Source organism: Typopeltis vanoorti, chromosome 10 (genome assembly GCF_054136105.1).
Source record: "Typopeltis vanoorti isolate ZY-2024b chromosome 10, IOZ_Tvanoo_1.0, whole genome shotgun sequence".
NCBI classification, from domain to species: domain Eukaryota; kingdom Metazoa; phylum Arthropoda; class Arachnida; order Uropygi; family Thelyphonidae; genus Typopeltis; species Typopeltis vanoorti.
In genome coordinates this window covers 114,087,275-114,103,820 of record NC_143558.1, presented here as the reverse complement: position 1 = coordinate 114,103,820, position 16,546 = coordinate 114,087,275, and the positions used below count along the sequence as shown (strand labels likewise).

General features: G+C 36.5%; 1 protein-coding gene across 2 annotated transcripts in view; it reads left to right on the top strand.

The window, feature by feature from the left end:
- The window catches only part of LOC150102716 (uncharacterized), a 192,749-nt gene that overhangs the window by 59,824 nt on the left and 116,379 nt on the right, over window positions 1–16,546 (top strand). For both annotated transcript variants that reach the window (XM_090398957.1, XM_090398958.1), the window contains exon 2: window positions 1,384–1,726. In XM_090398957.1, the coding sequence (XP_090255083.1) occupies window positions 1,410–1,726 (317 nt within the window). In that variant the 5' untranslated portion in view covers window positions 1,384–1,409. The remainder of the gene's footprint in view (window positions 1–1,383; window positions 1,727–16,546) is intronic.

Genomic DNA, 16,546 nt, shown 5'->3' with positions numbered 1-16,546 from the left:
TTCCGGCACATTTCACTTGGATTAGATAACTCCATCAGCTTCCTGTTCAGTGTACTTGTTAAAGATTTATCTCCTGACTGTGATCTGAGCGATATTTCTTTTGCCGAATATCTGCCTCTACTTTACCATAAATATAATCACATTATCACGGCAGGTGCACTGCTACAAATGGAAAAGAAGCCGCATCCCCTTTGAACTGTGTAAGTTTGCTGTGCTCATTTTGCTCTTAATATGATATACTTCGATGACTGGATATAACAAGACGTTTTAAGAAATAAATGACATTTGGATCGTAGAATAAACTCCAGTTATCGCAATCTGATATTTCTCAAAGAGACTTCTAATATTAAAGGCTATTTCTGAACGAAAAGTCTTGTTTTCAAAAAACATGAAATGGGATTTTAAAATGATAGATGCTGACAATTTCTGATGAATTTTGTATTGATATTCGACTATTATATAAATGATCGGCTGAAAATATTGGTGGATCAATGCCTGCCTGCAGTAATCCGGTAGTTCTAGGAGACTAATAAAAATTTCCATGGGAGATCAGTCAGACCTTTTTTAGTCATAAGGCACCTCGGTTTCAAAAGTGTCTTCAGTATTTAATTAATATTAAATGAAAGAATGATGAGGAAACCAAACTACAAAATCAAGTGACTTTCTTAATGAAAATAAGAACAAATATTCTATATAATAAACATATCGAACTTTAGCTGGATTATTTTAGGTATAGCGAAAGCAACTAAAGCAAACAGTGCCTATTAATTGGTGTGTTCTTTGGCCAGTTTTCTTGCCTTGAGAGATGGATGGCTCTTTACAAAGTTTCGCATCTCAGACCAAATTCGAAGAACTTCAGTTAATTGAAATAAAAACAATTTACACTGGCACCTGCAGATTATTTTTTCGCGTGGTATTGTAAATATTGAGACTTCAATGGGACCCATCTTGAAAATGTTTGGGACATGCAAATTCTGTTTTGAACGTGTGTCCTCCAAGAGAGACAAATAGATCGTTAATCGCTTGGAAGCAAGTCAGGGTGATAGGAAAAAGGACGGGTGGGGTGCATGCTCGTAATGATTGTATATAAAATTCACAATATTAGCACTAGACAAGCGCAAGTATTGAGATGGCTGAATTACATGAAGTCAGGCTTTACGCGAGGTTTTATTTGAGCAATGTTCTGATGATAGCATTTTTAACTGGACTACAGTTTCTAATTGTTACTTTTTTTTTTCTTGGTCAAGCTCGTGCAGCACGTTAAAGGTAGTACAGTATTATTAATGAATAGTATCTTTGTTAATTTATGATAAATACACTGAATTAACGTATAAATCATTTCCATATGCCGGCTCATTTTTGGATTAATTTTACTCATTTCAGGTGCCTATCATTAACACGCAGTCACTATGGATCCTGAAGAGAGCCCTCTAGTGGACTTGAGCCCTTACTGGGACGTGGAGGATGCCGAATATGACTACTGCGATTGTCCAGGGCCACCTCCGCCTCCTCAGTTTATGATTCCACCACCACCACCTCCTCTATCTCTGCAACTATGTCAAGGAGGAGGAGGAGGAGGAGGAGGCGGCGACGACCTCCAGTACTGCCATCTGGAGCCCGTGGGGGCGGAATACACTCAAACGGCATTCCCTTCGTTACCTATCATCGCCGTGTGCTCCTCCGTCGTCTTAGTCGCCATACTAGTAGCCTCCTTCCTGCTATGGAAGTAAGTACCTTTCATTAAGTTTGTACGTAGCTATCATAGTGAGGAAACTGGAAATTAATACGGGGTACGTGACCGTTAATACTAACGACCTTCCCCCATGTGTAAGGCAATTCTGGATACGTATTTGTTCTTTGTTTCGATAAATGAGTTTTGCATTCCTAGAAATTTCTTCCCTTTTTTTACGTGTGTGTTTGGGAGTCTTCAAAGGTTATTTCGGTTTTGATGGGAAGTAATGACTGAGTCGTGACAAAAGGCTATCATTCCAGGACTTAGCTATCAACTCCTCAATTTCCACTACTAGGATTAGTTTAAATTTCCTCGAATAATCAATCGTCAGATTTCGGTGAGCTTGTGAATGACTAAGGTATGTTATATTCAGAATTTGTAGTTTTTTGCGATCTACAGCTGTCGTGAAAATTTGAAGCTGCTTCTAGATTTAACGGAATATTAATCAAGGTGAATTCATATCAAGGGAACTCCAAACTTTCAAACAAATGAGTTGGATGGGAAATTTTGCTTTATTTTTTTTATTAAATAGCATATCTTTAAGACTAGTAAGTTCAATGTTGATTACAATAAAAACCAGTTGTGATTTTGTAACGCTAACATTCAATAAAACGAAATCTTATCATGTCTTAAGTTAAGCGTTTTGAAATAAATTTTTAAAGTACGAAATAAATGTAAGTTACATTAATGAAACATATTTAAAAAATACCCATTCCCCCATTACTCAATGTTTTAATGCTTCCTACGGAAACTAATTCTAAATTCAGTAGTTACCCCTCAACATGTGTAGAGAATGGTATGATAGTACCACGCAATCAAGTTCATAGGATACTAAAACTCGTTATTCATTACAATACCCATATAAGTTTCCCTGCTATCTTACCCCCTCAACACACACACACACACACACACACACACACACACACACACACACACACACACACACACACACACACACACACACACACACACACAAATGATAACAATACAATTGCAAATTTCAGAGAATCTTGCACTTGAAAACACAAAATGTACAGTTTTTAGCATGGGCGTCCCCAGAAAATTTTCCGGGGGGGGGGGAAGCTTGGAGTAGATCCCAGGGGGAAAATGCCCCGTTTTTTCCCCTCTGCGGACGCCCATGGTTTTTAGCATTAGGAATGAACCAAGAAATTTATAGCGAGAGAGGATGATCATCCCTTTTCTTGGAACCTGCCTGGGAGAGAGTTAATTATCTTGAAAAACAGTCCACCCGCAAGTTAAAAATAGTAATTCCGTTTCTTTATTTTATTTATCTTCTTCTTCTTTCCTTCACGTATTAGGCCTAGTGGCCTGTTACGGGGCTATCCTTAGCCCTTCTGAGCCGTACCCGTCTCGAGGATAAGGTGGCTAGCCCTATACCTTCCGGTGTGTTCTGTCTGTAGACGCGTGTGTTCACGGGGTCGGTTTGCCTGCTTGCGGGTGGAAAGACCCCAGATAAAGTGGGGAGAAAAACCCTGCAGTCCACGCCCAAGACCGGCTAACTTGGCTATGGCTGAGGAAAATCCTTAAGCTCCTCACGTCGGCGAAGGGAATCGAACCCAGGACACTCCTTTCCAAGGCATATGGATTTTATTTATAAATTATATAATCTAGTAAAGTAGAATTATGGAATTTATTTATTTTTTTTTTAAGGAAAAGTGTCATAAGATTTTTTCATTTAACTTGTAATTTCATTCGGATAAAACACGGTGGGCTACCCGAATAAGAACTCACCTGGGTATTTAAAATATATCGTACTTCACATTCATTAATCAATATGTTTGTAACTAATGTGCGAGTATGAGCGATCTGTTATTCATTCTTTCAAGCGAGAACATTTCGTAGCTAGCGAGAAATTATCTATATATGAGATAACTCGAAAAATCATCCGAAATCTGGTAATCCAATCTTTTCACCTCCTAGTTGATTCTCTTATATACCGGAGCAGATCTGTTTGGAAAAGGTCTTAGAATGAACACACATTGAAAGACTAGATCCAAATACGAAGATGAATTAAATATTCTTCTTCCATCGCATAGTTAATTGTAAACGTTTGAAAATTTTGCAATTACTGTTAATTAATGGGTAGAATGCAAATACCAATTGCTTTAAATTTATTAGTGTTTTTTTTTTTTCTATGAGTACAACTGCCCAAAACTTTGCTTTTAGAAACTGCGTCTGAGAATTATCATAAACTCGAATTTTATTTAAATAAAAACTTTCTGGTCAACAATCGCTAAAGTTCAATTGTTGAGTTAGGAATCGGATTGCAGGTTTTTTTTTTTTTTTTTTTTTTTTTGCGCATAACCGGAAATGGATGATTCACATAATTTCTTTGGTTGGAAGCAGAAAAAAAGGGTTTCGGAGGTTCATATATATATATTTTTTATTATTGGAACTTCCTGCCTTGGCTTTAATTCTGTATATCAAGCGTGTGGGTAGCGGAAGTTTCTTTATTTAATGAGACAGGTGTTTCGTTTTTGAGATGGTGCCAGTGAAGCAGGAAATCCAAAGATAGACGCCAAGATAGCTGATGCCTCCAGATGATGGTTGAAAGGGTAAATGAAATAGGGTGAAACGAATGGACACTGCAATAAGATTTTTTTAAAACTCTTTCCCTTCACTGGCTCCACTTTTCTTCTGCCTATTTTGAAGAAAAATTGGTCGTCATTTGCGAATTTTAAACTCCTCGGGTCTAAATTTAAAAGGACTCATCGATCCCTAAAACCAATTTTTCACTTTCCATCCCTTCAGTAATTTGAACTATTCCATCAAGTTTCGTACCGTTGCCATAGCAACCGGCAACAATGACGATGGCTTACGTATTCTATGCAGTTATGAAAAACAGGCCAAGCATGGGAAGAGACAAACCTGAACAAAGAATATTTGTCGAGGTAAAATTTACTATAAACAGGAAGTAAATAGAAAAATGTTTTTCATCGAACAAAGACGTCTGTATTACGATCACTAGAGGTAGGATGGGGATGTGCCCATTAAAATACAGAAAGTTCCATAAGTTTACTTATGGTGAAACACAAAATCAGGGAAGACTGTCTTACGCACTTCTTGGCACTAAATACCGTACGTATACGTCTGCGCATTCAATGTTCAGTCTGAAGAAGGCATGCGAACCTTGCTATCCTTAGAAATTTATGTACTCCAGTATGCCACATCGTCATTCGCAGACTGCAGTTTAGAACGAGGAGGAGAGAGAGAAAAAAAAAAAAAAAAAAAAAAAAAATCTCCGCTCCGCTGTTTTTATATTCCCCAAACCATTTCCAAATGAATAGCTGGTGTTTATAAAGGCACAGCAACCCCGAAATGTTCACTAACCTCGGCACATCTGTTGGAATGTAGCCCATACTTCTACACGCCCTACAACAGATAGAGAGAAAGTCTAAAAAAACTAATACTTAGTGACATTACCGTAATTAACTGTGAATCATAACAAATCACTTCGTCTATATATAGCAGCAATGGCTCCCACTCACAGAAACCTCTTTCAGATGGAGCTAGACGCGCTATAGCGGTACACTACTCTACTGTTCTAACCGTTAAGCCTGTTAAGTAATTACGTCAACCGAGCCCATCTGTTACTTGAGTGTCATGCTAGTATGACATCAGTTAAAAAAAAAAAAAAAAAAAAAAAACGCTGTGACAAAGTACACCCTAGAGACCGATATTTATTCATTTTAATCAAACAATAAACTGCCGTAGGCACAAGATCGTTTCTCTTTTTATCGAAAATCGACACTAGTCTCATTTGACGCCATCCGTTTCTATAACCAGACGATAACTTTCAATTAATAATAAATTGAATGGGTTCTACTCCCCTCATATTCCAAACCGTTTGGGTATCACTAAAACCATTACGAATCAGGATAAATGCTGTCTGTCTTCATGCACTGTTTTCTTTATATCCTTTATAGCAGAATTTCATGAAATAACTGGCGATGATTTTTGAATGCAAAACGCTATTTTAAGCGTATTCCATTAGGAAAATTAAAATTTCAAATAAGAAAAAGGGCAGTGTTCATGATTCCCCCCCACACAATAGAACTACTAAGTATAGAGATTTTAATAATACAAAGGCAATAGAAAAAAAAACATATATATATATATATAATGCAAATTTATATAGAAGTAGGGATATTAAACATCAGACTTTATTTCAAAGCTGAATCTATTGAGAAACGTTGGAAGTTTGAAATTTTGACTAGAGAGCTTATGAAAATACAATCCTGCATCGGAGTTGCCTAAGCTTGCACTACTTAAAAGCCACGAGCTCTCTCAGGCTCGGTATTCACCTTTTTCTTTCTTTTTTTTTTTTTCTAAAGTTATTTTGCAAGTTTTTCCTCTTTTTTCATTTAAATTTTCTTGTTCCTTTTCATTTTAAGCCAAATTTCAACGAGACTCGATGTCATCAAAACAACATCTTCAAATGGTCCCAATACAACTGACCACTGTTATCGTGCTACGATGAGATTGTCCGATTTCGCTAGAGACCTGACTTTATTTCTTAGACTTCGGGTACACCTGCTAAGGGAGAAGTACTATTCGCTCATTTCCAGCGGAAATGTGTGTATGGGTAGACGGGAATGGGGGGAGAGAACGTAATAGCAAAAAAGAAATTTACTGATTTGAAGGGTGTATTTGGAATATATCCTTTATTGAGAATGCAGGATAAAACCCTCCAAAAATTCTTGTATCAATCCAAATTAGGTTTGAACATTGTTTACTTCCACACGAATTGCAGAATGATCTCCTTGAAAAAACAAATTAATTCTCCAAAAAGTCGAATATACGTTGCCACTTATACTCGACTTATGCTAAAAATTCGCTAATATTCTTTTTGACGAACTCCTTTTATTACCGTTTATAAGAGGGCTAAGGATATAAACCCATCACTAACCGCACACAGTACTGATGTAATTAAGGTTTTTGTAACCTCTTATGTGCAGAATGTTAAGGGGAGGAAAAAGTAAACGTTACCTCCTTTATAATGGTTGTAGATATAAAGCACTATTTGCTATCTACTATTTAGGCTTCCATAGAAACGAATTCCAACTGATCTGGAGTCTATTCATCTACACATTCATAGAACAAAAGACTGTAAAAAGAATAAACTTCGACGCTTCCTTGTACTGGTTTAATAAGCAATGGTTCTCAACAAAACTCGGTGTGCACCAGAGTCGTGAGCTGAAAATATTAAGTCCCTGTAACGTCCCTTGGTGTACACTGTATTACTCAGGATTTCACCGTTAACATCCAGAGATCGGATTATCTGGATCCTCTGCTGACTGTGCGATGGAAGGCCCCTCGCGGCAATGTCGTCCGCTTCCGGAGATGGACAGTTCGCTGACGATGTGCGTTTCACTTTGTCCGGATTGCTGGAAACGCCTGTCCCTCGCGATAGCTTTACGTAGTTACTTGCTGATGACTTGACGCATTCGGTACACGGCTGCCTATTTCCGGTGAGGGAATAGAACGAAGACAAATCAATGACTCTTCTAAAACACGCGCTTTTGCTTGCTAATAAGAGTTGCGAAGACTTCGGACTGGCGCTTGTGTTGGATTTCGTTCCGACTTCCAGATAGTTTGTGTATTAAGTACACACTTAATTAATGCATGTCCTTAGGAAGGCCAGAAAACTTCTCCACGAGTAGTGTAAACTTTGTTTGTTAGGAATTTTAAAATAAAGTTACAAGTGACTGTTCAAATAGGAAGCAGTTTTATAAAAGCGATATTGTTTGCGCTCGAGTGAAATCAATAAATGAAAAATAAAACAATCTCTGAAACAAAATTCAACAACAAAACAATTTTAACCACCCGTTTTTGTTGCAGTTACATGATAATGATGAGCGTGATATTGTTATGGAACGATGACGTTATAATGTTGCTAAGTAACAATTCATTGTTCACTGTTGCATGAAACATTCAAAAAAAAAAAAAAAGTTTCTATTTCCCATAGCTCATCTGGCTTTAAAAATTTTCCGCAAAGCGGTTGTCAAGTGCATCTCCTCTACAATTACACATATCTCATTCATCCACGTGCATTTGCTGTATGTCATCCTGTAGCTTGTCTCCTTAAAAGAGTGTAGTAAAAGCTTAGCTATTTCCTGTTGTCAATCAAACGTCTATAACCCTTTCTCGTCTGTACTTAATAGGCCAGTTTTTATTTTTATTTATAAAAAAATGTTCCAGTAGAGCAGTTAACCTGATCCAGGAGTAATTTTGGATTTCAAACAAAATCGAGGAAGTAGCCTCGTCCACAGGATTTCTGAGTCTCATAAAATGGGACCAGGAGCTGGATATTAATGTTTAAATTTATCCCCGAAAGTTAAAAAAAAGCCTATTCAGCTCTAAAACATACAAAGAACCCTAAGCTAATATATCGCTTATCCAAAGAAGAAGAAAAATAGATTTTTAGTACCAAGACACCCGCGATGCGGTTTATGGCATCCAGACCACTCTCCCACCACCAGTAGCTGCTACATTCTATCGATATCTGTGGCAAATTATTTTTTCTTTCATTTTAAACTGGCTCGTTGCTGTGATCAATAGTGCTAAAGCAATTAATCAATGTCCCAGATGAAAGATTCTCCAATTAAATTAGATAGTAAATTTAACCATATTTTTCTCTTAACGCTCTAGTTAACATCGTTTTAATTTGTTTGGTCAACGCGGTGCTAAAGTTTTATCACTTTTGGTGGAAAGAAATGTTTGCGTTCGATGTAACTTGTGCACGAACAACATCGAACCATAAACTCCTTAATTTTTCACTTATATAAATGAACGGCAAGCGAGGCAAACACATTACACCGCGCCTTGAATCTAGTAGAACGTAAATAACATCAAACCCTGGTTTATAGCCACTAAATTTCACATTCGTTTAAACGACAGATTCTACTGCCACCACCGCGTATCCTTTATGTTTCGGTTCTAGAGAGTTCTGTTGGTTGAATGCAAGTATTAATCATATAAAAATGAAATAGCATCTCTTACTCTAAGGCGAGAAACCTGATTCCATATCGAAAATATCATTCTGGAATGAAGCTCCTATAGCTGAAATAATTCATAAGTAATGCTCCTGCAGTTGTAAATATCTTTCAATAGTGAGCTCCTGCAGTGGAAATGTTGTTCAAGAGTTAGCTCCTGCAGTTGAAAAATAATATAATCAGTTGCAGGATATCCGAAACTAGAATTATCTTTCGGATATCCTGTAAGTGATTTCAGAATGCCATCAACAATGGAAAGCGTATTGTTCATGTACATTGTTCAAATGACTCCTAAAATGGAGTTATTTGACTGGTCGAACACTTCACTTTAGAATATTACCTCATATTTATACGCATGTTTAAGGACAGTCTCGTTAGTTTGGGAAACACGTGTGCATTTGAAGGCTAATCTACCTGAACGCTAAATATGTTTATGGTCGGAGTAGGTGAAAAAAAAAATCCGAAAAAGTAATCAACGAGTATGAGGGAGTAAGGGGAGGTGAAAGTTCCCCCTCCTACACCTGATATTATCTCCAGTCGTATCCACGGTTCCAAGACCAACAGACGCTATAATCATAGGCGGCAGACAGCAACCATTACCTTCTCAGCTGTCCCCAGTAGAGAGAAAAAAAAAAGTTTTCTTTTAGCGTGCTTCATCACCCTCACTCACGACGGCTACCAGTCCGTCTAAAAGGCGTCGAGCAGTAATTTTTTGTAGACACAGACAGAGGAAAGAGAGAGGAGTCATGATGTTTCCTCAATGGTCATGGTATCATGAGCACCAGCCGCCATTTTTTGCTTACTTTTTTTTTTTTGTTGGTAGCTGTTAGAAAATAGCTATTTAAGAAGGATGCTGGAAGGTTAGGCCACCAGTCGCAATTATTACAACCTTCAGAGCCGACAGCCTCGCCATTCTACTCTCCATTGACCACACAACTAGCTTCTCGCCACCCTCTCTATCTCCTCCCCCGCTGCAGTTAAAGCCAGGCTATCATGGCAGGACCAGCTGCACGATACTGCTATAAAACTAGCTAACGGGCACATATCTGAGGGGTAATTTCGGACTTTCTTGCTTATCGACGACATGTATTTGTTTCTTAAGTGGCGGGGTGTGATCAGATCCGTCCTGGAGCGTCGGTTTACGCCTGTACAAACATACAGGCGTAAACTTTCTTGGAACAGAAGGTGGCAAAAGGTCACACGCACGATTTCTCTTCTCCTCCTCTTTTTGCCCTTCGTTTCTTTCATCGTGAGTGTAGATTGACCATCTTAATAACGCTGTAGGCCACTGTTATGGTATGTGAAGAAAGCGGACGTCTTATTGTGCAGCCCACTTTGTTCAAATATTTCTAGCCGCTGGTTCAGAATGTTCTGTTTGTCATGCAAACGTCCCCTTAAAAAAAAAAAAAAAAAAAAAAAAAAAATACTCGACAATTAAAAATAAAACAATTTTAAGAAAAATTATTTCCCTTCACTACAATTGCTATTATCATAATCCTACTTTTTCAAGTGAAGACATGGTTTCCAATTTCTTTGTTTGAGAGTGGGAGATTCGTTAATGTCACTACACTAGAGCATTCCTCGAAGTATCGTATGGAATACCGTGTAACCAGATGACCCCCACATCGGGATACACTTCGTTGAGCATATTTCCGGCTTTAGCTTGCAGGCATTAAGATTATAGTTTGAATTTCCATGACCGGTTCCTTAATTGCTATCCATTGATCCTGAATAACTTAATCAAGTTTATCTTTAACTCCTGATATCGACGCAATATTTTTCTTTCGTGTGATTATCCTCAGGTCCCGTTAGTAGCAACTTATATCCCGACTTATTCCTTTGGTTTCTATATGGGATCAAATAAAATTGGAGTTATTTATCAGTCAATGATTGTACAATCATTCATTATTCCCAATGTCTATTGAATTACCGACGAGTCTATTGTTACGTCACAATGCACATACTTTACTCTTATCACAAGATAAATTCATCACCATAAAGAAATTTAAGCCAGAGGGGACCTTGTTTCATCTCACACCAAATCGTCTGAAGTCTTGCTAATACTGTCGATTTTAATGTAGTTTGTGGCGTTTCTGCACCCAAATAAAACAAACGTTTGGCCACTGTGCTAAGTATTATATATTATATTGTTGCGTTTTTTTTTTTTTTTTATCAAACTATTATAACATAAGAAGTTCGCTTCGGACTTTATCTTTCTTAGAAAATAATCCAAATGAATGTGTGATAATTTATTATTTTATGTTTTAATTAGATAATCTTCATTGGGAAAAATAGTTCTCTGAAATGCAAGGCCAAAAACTGTAGATATATTTAAGCCGGCAAAAAAAAAAAAAAAAAAAAAAAAAAAAAAAAAAACAATATTTAGCTCGCTTTAATAATGGTCATTAAGTAGAGCTTAATTTTTTTCTTTTCTCTAGCAAGAAAGGCACGTCCCATTTACCAAATATGACCCCACAGGTTTATATGACCTGTATTTGTAGTAGCAGATTATTATTTTTTTCTCGAAATTATTAAAATAATAAAAAGTCATTTAATAATACCGAGCATGTGCAAAGTATCGAAGAAGATGGGTGTTCGTGTCCCTCATATTAATACTCTAATGAGAGAGCCACAACAGAAGCCATAAAACAGAAGACTAATGGACAAAACGTGACGTTACAAATATCATCTAAACAAACAGCTAACAAGCTGAGTCGGCCTTTTGGACACGGCCCAATCGTCCCCTTAAACTCCTGCCATTTGTTCATCGATACCAGACCTATGGTACCGTTAATGATTACAGATCATGGATTCTCCCCCCCCCCTCCGTGTGATTATAACCCGCGTCTCTGTTCTGGTTAATGAATGGTGTTTCTTTTGTACCCTTCTAATGAAAATACCCCCTTCCCCCCCCCAGTTAACGACATCTCGTGCTGGTATTCGCGTTTAATATTTTCTCTTAAATATCCCCTTCCAGTTGTACCGTAGCTCTTTTCCCTGCTTGCGTGAACTAGAAAATCCCCTCCCCCCCCACGTTTCGAAAGCGTCTTATGGTCGTAAACGATGTAAGAATTACTGAAAAATTCCTTATAATTATTTACCTGGTCTCTCATAGCAACAGTGTTTTCCAAATAACCAACTCTGCACTGTTATTAAAAAAAAAGGGGGGGGGGGCAATGATTATATGATTTTTTTCTCGGGTCAGTAAACGACAGATGAGATTTTTTTAGCCACTTTTTTCCCTCTAATTATGGCGTAAGTAAGCGGCGAAGGTGTAATTACAATACACTCTACCTGGGTAATATCACAAAAATGATTCATACCTTATGTAATTGCTAAAATTCTAGCCGAACCTGAAGACATTTGATGAAATCGATTTAGCTTAAAAAATAATCCCAAGATTGGCACTTTTCAGAATGTATAACATGTCGGTAATTATCCTAATTGTTTCGAACGCTTTTACCACGTGCATATAGTTCAGATGACAAGGATAATGAGTCGTGTTACAACCGCTCTCTCCACGAAATTATGAGATGTTGGAGAGTTTTAAACATCGCCTTCTTTTTTCTTTTTAGTTATTAAAGTTTCTAAGTACTGTGAGATGCCAAAAACTTGAAGCAAAATTTGTAAGTTTATGTCTAAGATTAACTTACAGATCTGTAAGTTACGAATGTGTAATTTTATACGCAAGTCTGTAAACGTTTGTAAGTTTATCTGTAAGATAAACTTACTATTTGGCCTCAAATTCTATTTATCTGTAAGTGGTACGCATTGAAATTAAAAGTGAAACGGCAGACGAGTTATTTATCAAACGTTTCGATCCTTGTGTTTGTTTACTCTTCATTGATCTGTAAGTACAACTGGTGATCGTCTCCCCTTTTGACTACTGTTCAAATAAACTTTTGTTTCGATTGCCTTTAAGGGATGGGAAAAAAAAGAAAGAGGTTATAAATAATTTATAATGGTGGACTTGTCTTTCAGTTGCCATGGACACAGTCCATACACCTGACTCATTATTTTTCACATGACAGTCGCTATTCTGTACTCATGTCATCACCTAATAGTTAGGTAAAGTAATGGCTAGTACTACTTGGTTCGCATGGCGTGTTTTATTGATATCTTAAAATTTATTCCAGAACGAAATTTTACGTGTGAAGAATTTGCTATCAAAGGAAAATTTTCTGTTTAGCTTACAAACGTCATCAAATAAAGAAATATGTCATCTTCCTTGTGTTCATCGTAATTCGTTTCCTATTAAGTTTAGAACAGGCCTACTCCATTCTTCCAGGATAGAATTGGTTTACAGTTCTGCCCTGGAAGAGTCCTGGACAGAATTGCTTACATTTTTCTACATTGACGTCTGTTTGGATGTTTACAGACTAACTTCTCTTCTTCTTGATTATTCTGCAATTGAGCAGGTTCTTCTTTTAGTAGCAAACACTTTTCTTCCACGCTCTTCTGTTCTGAGCCTTCTCTTTCAAGGTTGTGTACCTGTCTCCATTGAGCATGTCATCTAGCATTGTTTTCCTTACTCTTCCTCTGGGTCTTTTTCCGTCTATTTTTCCTTCGATGGCATCTCTGATGATTCCATTCCCTCTCAGAATATGTCCAATCCAGTTTCCCTTGCTTCTTTTTATCCTCCTTAACAGACTTCTTTCTTCTTCTACTCTTTTTAAGACCTCTTCATTAGTTATTTTTATCTGTCCATTTGATTTTTTCCATCCTTCTCCACATCTCAAAGTTTTCCAAAATCTTAATTTCTTCTTTCTTCAATGTCCAAGTTTCAGCTGCATGAGGGCAACACTCCACACATACCATTTTATTAGTCTTTTCTTTAGGTTTCTATCCATTTTACTTCTGAATAAATTCCATTTTCTATTAAAGGCATCTCTTCCCATCGCTATTCTTGCTTTTATGTCACTTTTACATCTTCCATCACCGCTAATAACACTTCCTAGATATTTAAATGTCTTTACTTGATTCATTTTCCCCCATTTATTCTGATATTCATATTTGCCTCTTTCTTAATTTTCATTCCATTATTGATACAGGATTCCAGTAATCTGTTCAACAGATGTTGTAGTCCTGTTTCAGTATTTGATAATAATGCCTTGTCATCTGCGTATCTTATTACAAATATCTGTCTATCTCCAATCTTTATTCCTTCTTCCGGTACAACAGAACCAGGTCTTACTCCCCGTCCAATGATACCTGGTTCTGTTGTACCATATATGTCTCTCACCATGGCAGTTTGTCCCAGACTAACTACGTTTATAAAAAAAAAAAAAAAAAGGATTGCTATGCAAGGTTGTCAAAGAGATGATCTCTTACTTTCTTCACATGGCAACAATAGTACCACTTCCATGGTTGCCATTGAAAATGACAAGCTCCTTCTTTACTCTAATAGAATTTTACAGGAGTTACTGAAAGAGTTATTTATGAAATATATGTTTATGGTCTCAATTTTTCTAAGATGTTGACAAGCGATTAAACTCGACTCCTTCAATAGTATTATTAATATGCTAATTGGGAACTTTTAATTAGCAACATTCCAAGTAATACATTTCATTTTTAATACTGTTTATAATATGAACAACAATGTTCTTATAATAATGCACATTGTTATAAGATACAGACTTAAAAAAGGATGGTCTAATATGAATAAATTAAACAAAATATGGGAAAATAACAGCATTTCAAAAAGCCTTAAACTAAAACTCTATAAAACCATCAGTATACCTACAGCAACGTATGGAGCCGAGGCATGGAGACTCAGTCAGAAAGAAATACAGAAAATCAGAGCATTCGAAATAAAATTCTTAAGAAAAATAAATGACTCACTGGTCAGAACACAAAACAAATGAGCAAGTCAAACACAAATTAAATCATAGAGAAAATATCGTAACTATAATCCATAAACATTAATTAAGATGGTTTAGACACCTCCAGAGAATGTTCTTTCAAAGAATACAGTCGTCTTGAATGGAATCATTGGGGGCTGACGATCAAGAGGTAGACCAAAAATATTATCAAGCTTCAGAGAGATGACCGAAATGGCCAGAATAGAACCAGATGGTAAAGATTCATAGGGGGGGGGGCCTCAACCAGTCATCTTACGGATGAGAAAGAAGAATAATACACATTAAAAAAAAAAAAAAAAACATAGCTAAATTTCTAGTACCGACAGACTGAAAACATTTTGTCGAAATAAAAAAATTAATTTTAAAATCAGTCTTATTTCAATTTTCTTATTTAAATAATCCACCCATAAACGTTTTGCAAACATATCGTACTACAGGCTGTGCTCTAGAGATCAAACATTGAAGCCACTGCGGGCTTCCAATAAGCAGGGTGAAGTCTAACCACACGAGGTGCAGAAATTCATCTACCACCTTAAACACATTCGCAAACATCCGATGCTGCAGTGGGATTTACTTTAATTTAAATACAAGGTATTCAGTCACTAATTGTTATTTTTTCAGCCGTCTCTGCGATGTCCTCAAAAAAAGAGAAAAGATTCCAACAAAGACACTTAACTGGGGATTCTATGCATATAATAACAGTATGGTAGCGCTACCCAGTTTAAATAAGTGTTATGTACTCATCCGTAATCCACATAGTTGTACTTGGGAAGTATACTTACTGATAGACCAAATTCAACTTGGAAGTAAAATAATTAATGCGATCCATACATACCCAACAGCTCTCACCATTTGATGTTACCAACCTCACAAGGGCTCAGAATGAATAAAATAATTATCTTTTCGATGCAATTTTTATTTATAATTATAATCCCCCCCATAAAAACAGGCATTAAAAGTACAATAAATTGTAAGGGAAAAATCTGGAGTTATTTGAAACTTAATGTGTTAATAACAGATTAGTATTGGGTTATTTTTGCTGTTACAGAAACTGTTAACAGTCATTGAATTTATTTCTTTCAATATACTTTTTTTTTGCAATAGGGAATCCTTATTTACTGTCCTGTATTAGGAAAACCAATGTCTTTTTCATACAATTTAAACTGGTATTTAACGAACGATATTATAAAAAACAATTCATTGTTTTTTATAATAGAATTGCGTAACACTTTCAGGTGGCAAGATCGGATCTAAAGAAACTGAAACCAGTTTATTATGCTGGTTAACTGCTGGTTTATTTTGAGGGATGAAAAACCAGAGTTTGTTGAGAGGAGGGGGGGGGGGGTTATGATTGTAGTTTTTTGACAATACAGAAGGTATAAAAATATGTAACAGTTTACGCAAATAATTCAGTATGAAGCAATAATGCATACAAATCAGCTTTTCTCTTAAAAAAATAAACGAACATCTCATACGAAATGAATCTAATTTTTCACAACTTTACTAATAAAGATTAATAGATAATAAAATAACTATTCAGTCTAGGATTTCGTATCCATATTCGACTGATATTGACAATTGACATTTATGTCTTTAGGGGTGAAGCAAGATGCTTTTCATATTCCCCGCTATCTGTTGTGGTTACAGTGAAGGTAAAATTTATGAGCAGTTTGCTCGCCCTGAATGGGCATGGAGATTATGCATCACTAAAGGAGGCTAATATAGCTTTTGGTCTTCTATATTTGAATATGTCCGTTGCCTCGTATGCTGCAGCTTGCTGAACCAAATCGTTGGGATGTGTGGACGTCTTTAGGAAAAACTTGGTTGCTAAGAATTGTAGAAAAGAGAAAATATAGGGAATATTTGTGTCTCTGTGGAGTTGATTGTTTCTAACATATACTACGGGGCGTTCAGAATCATTCTCAAGCACTCATTCT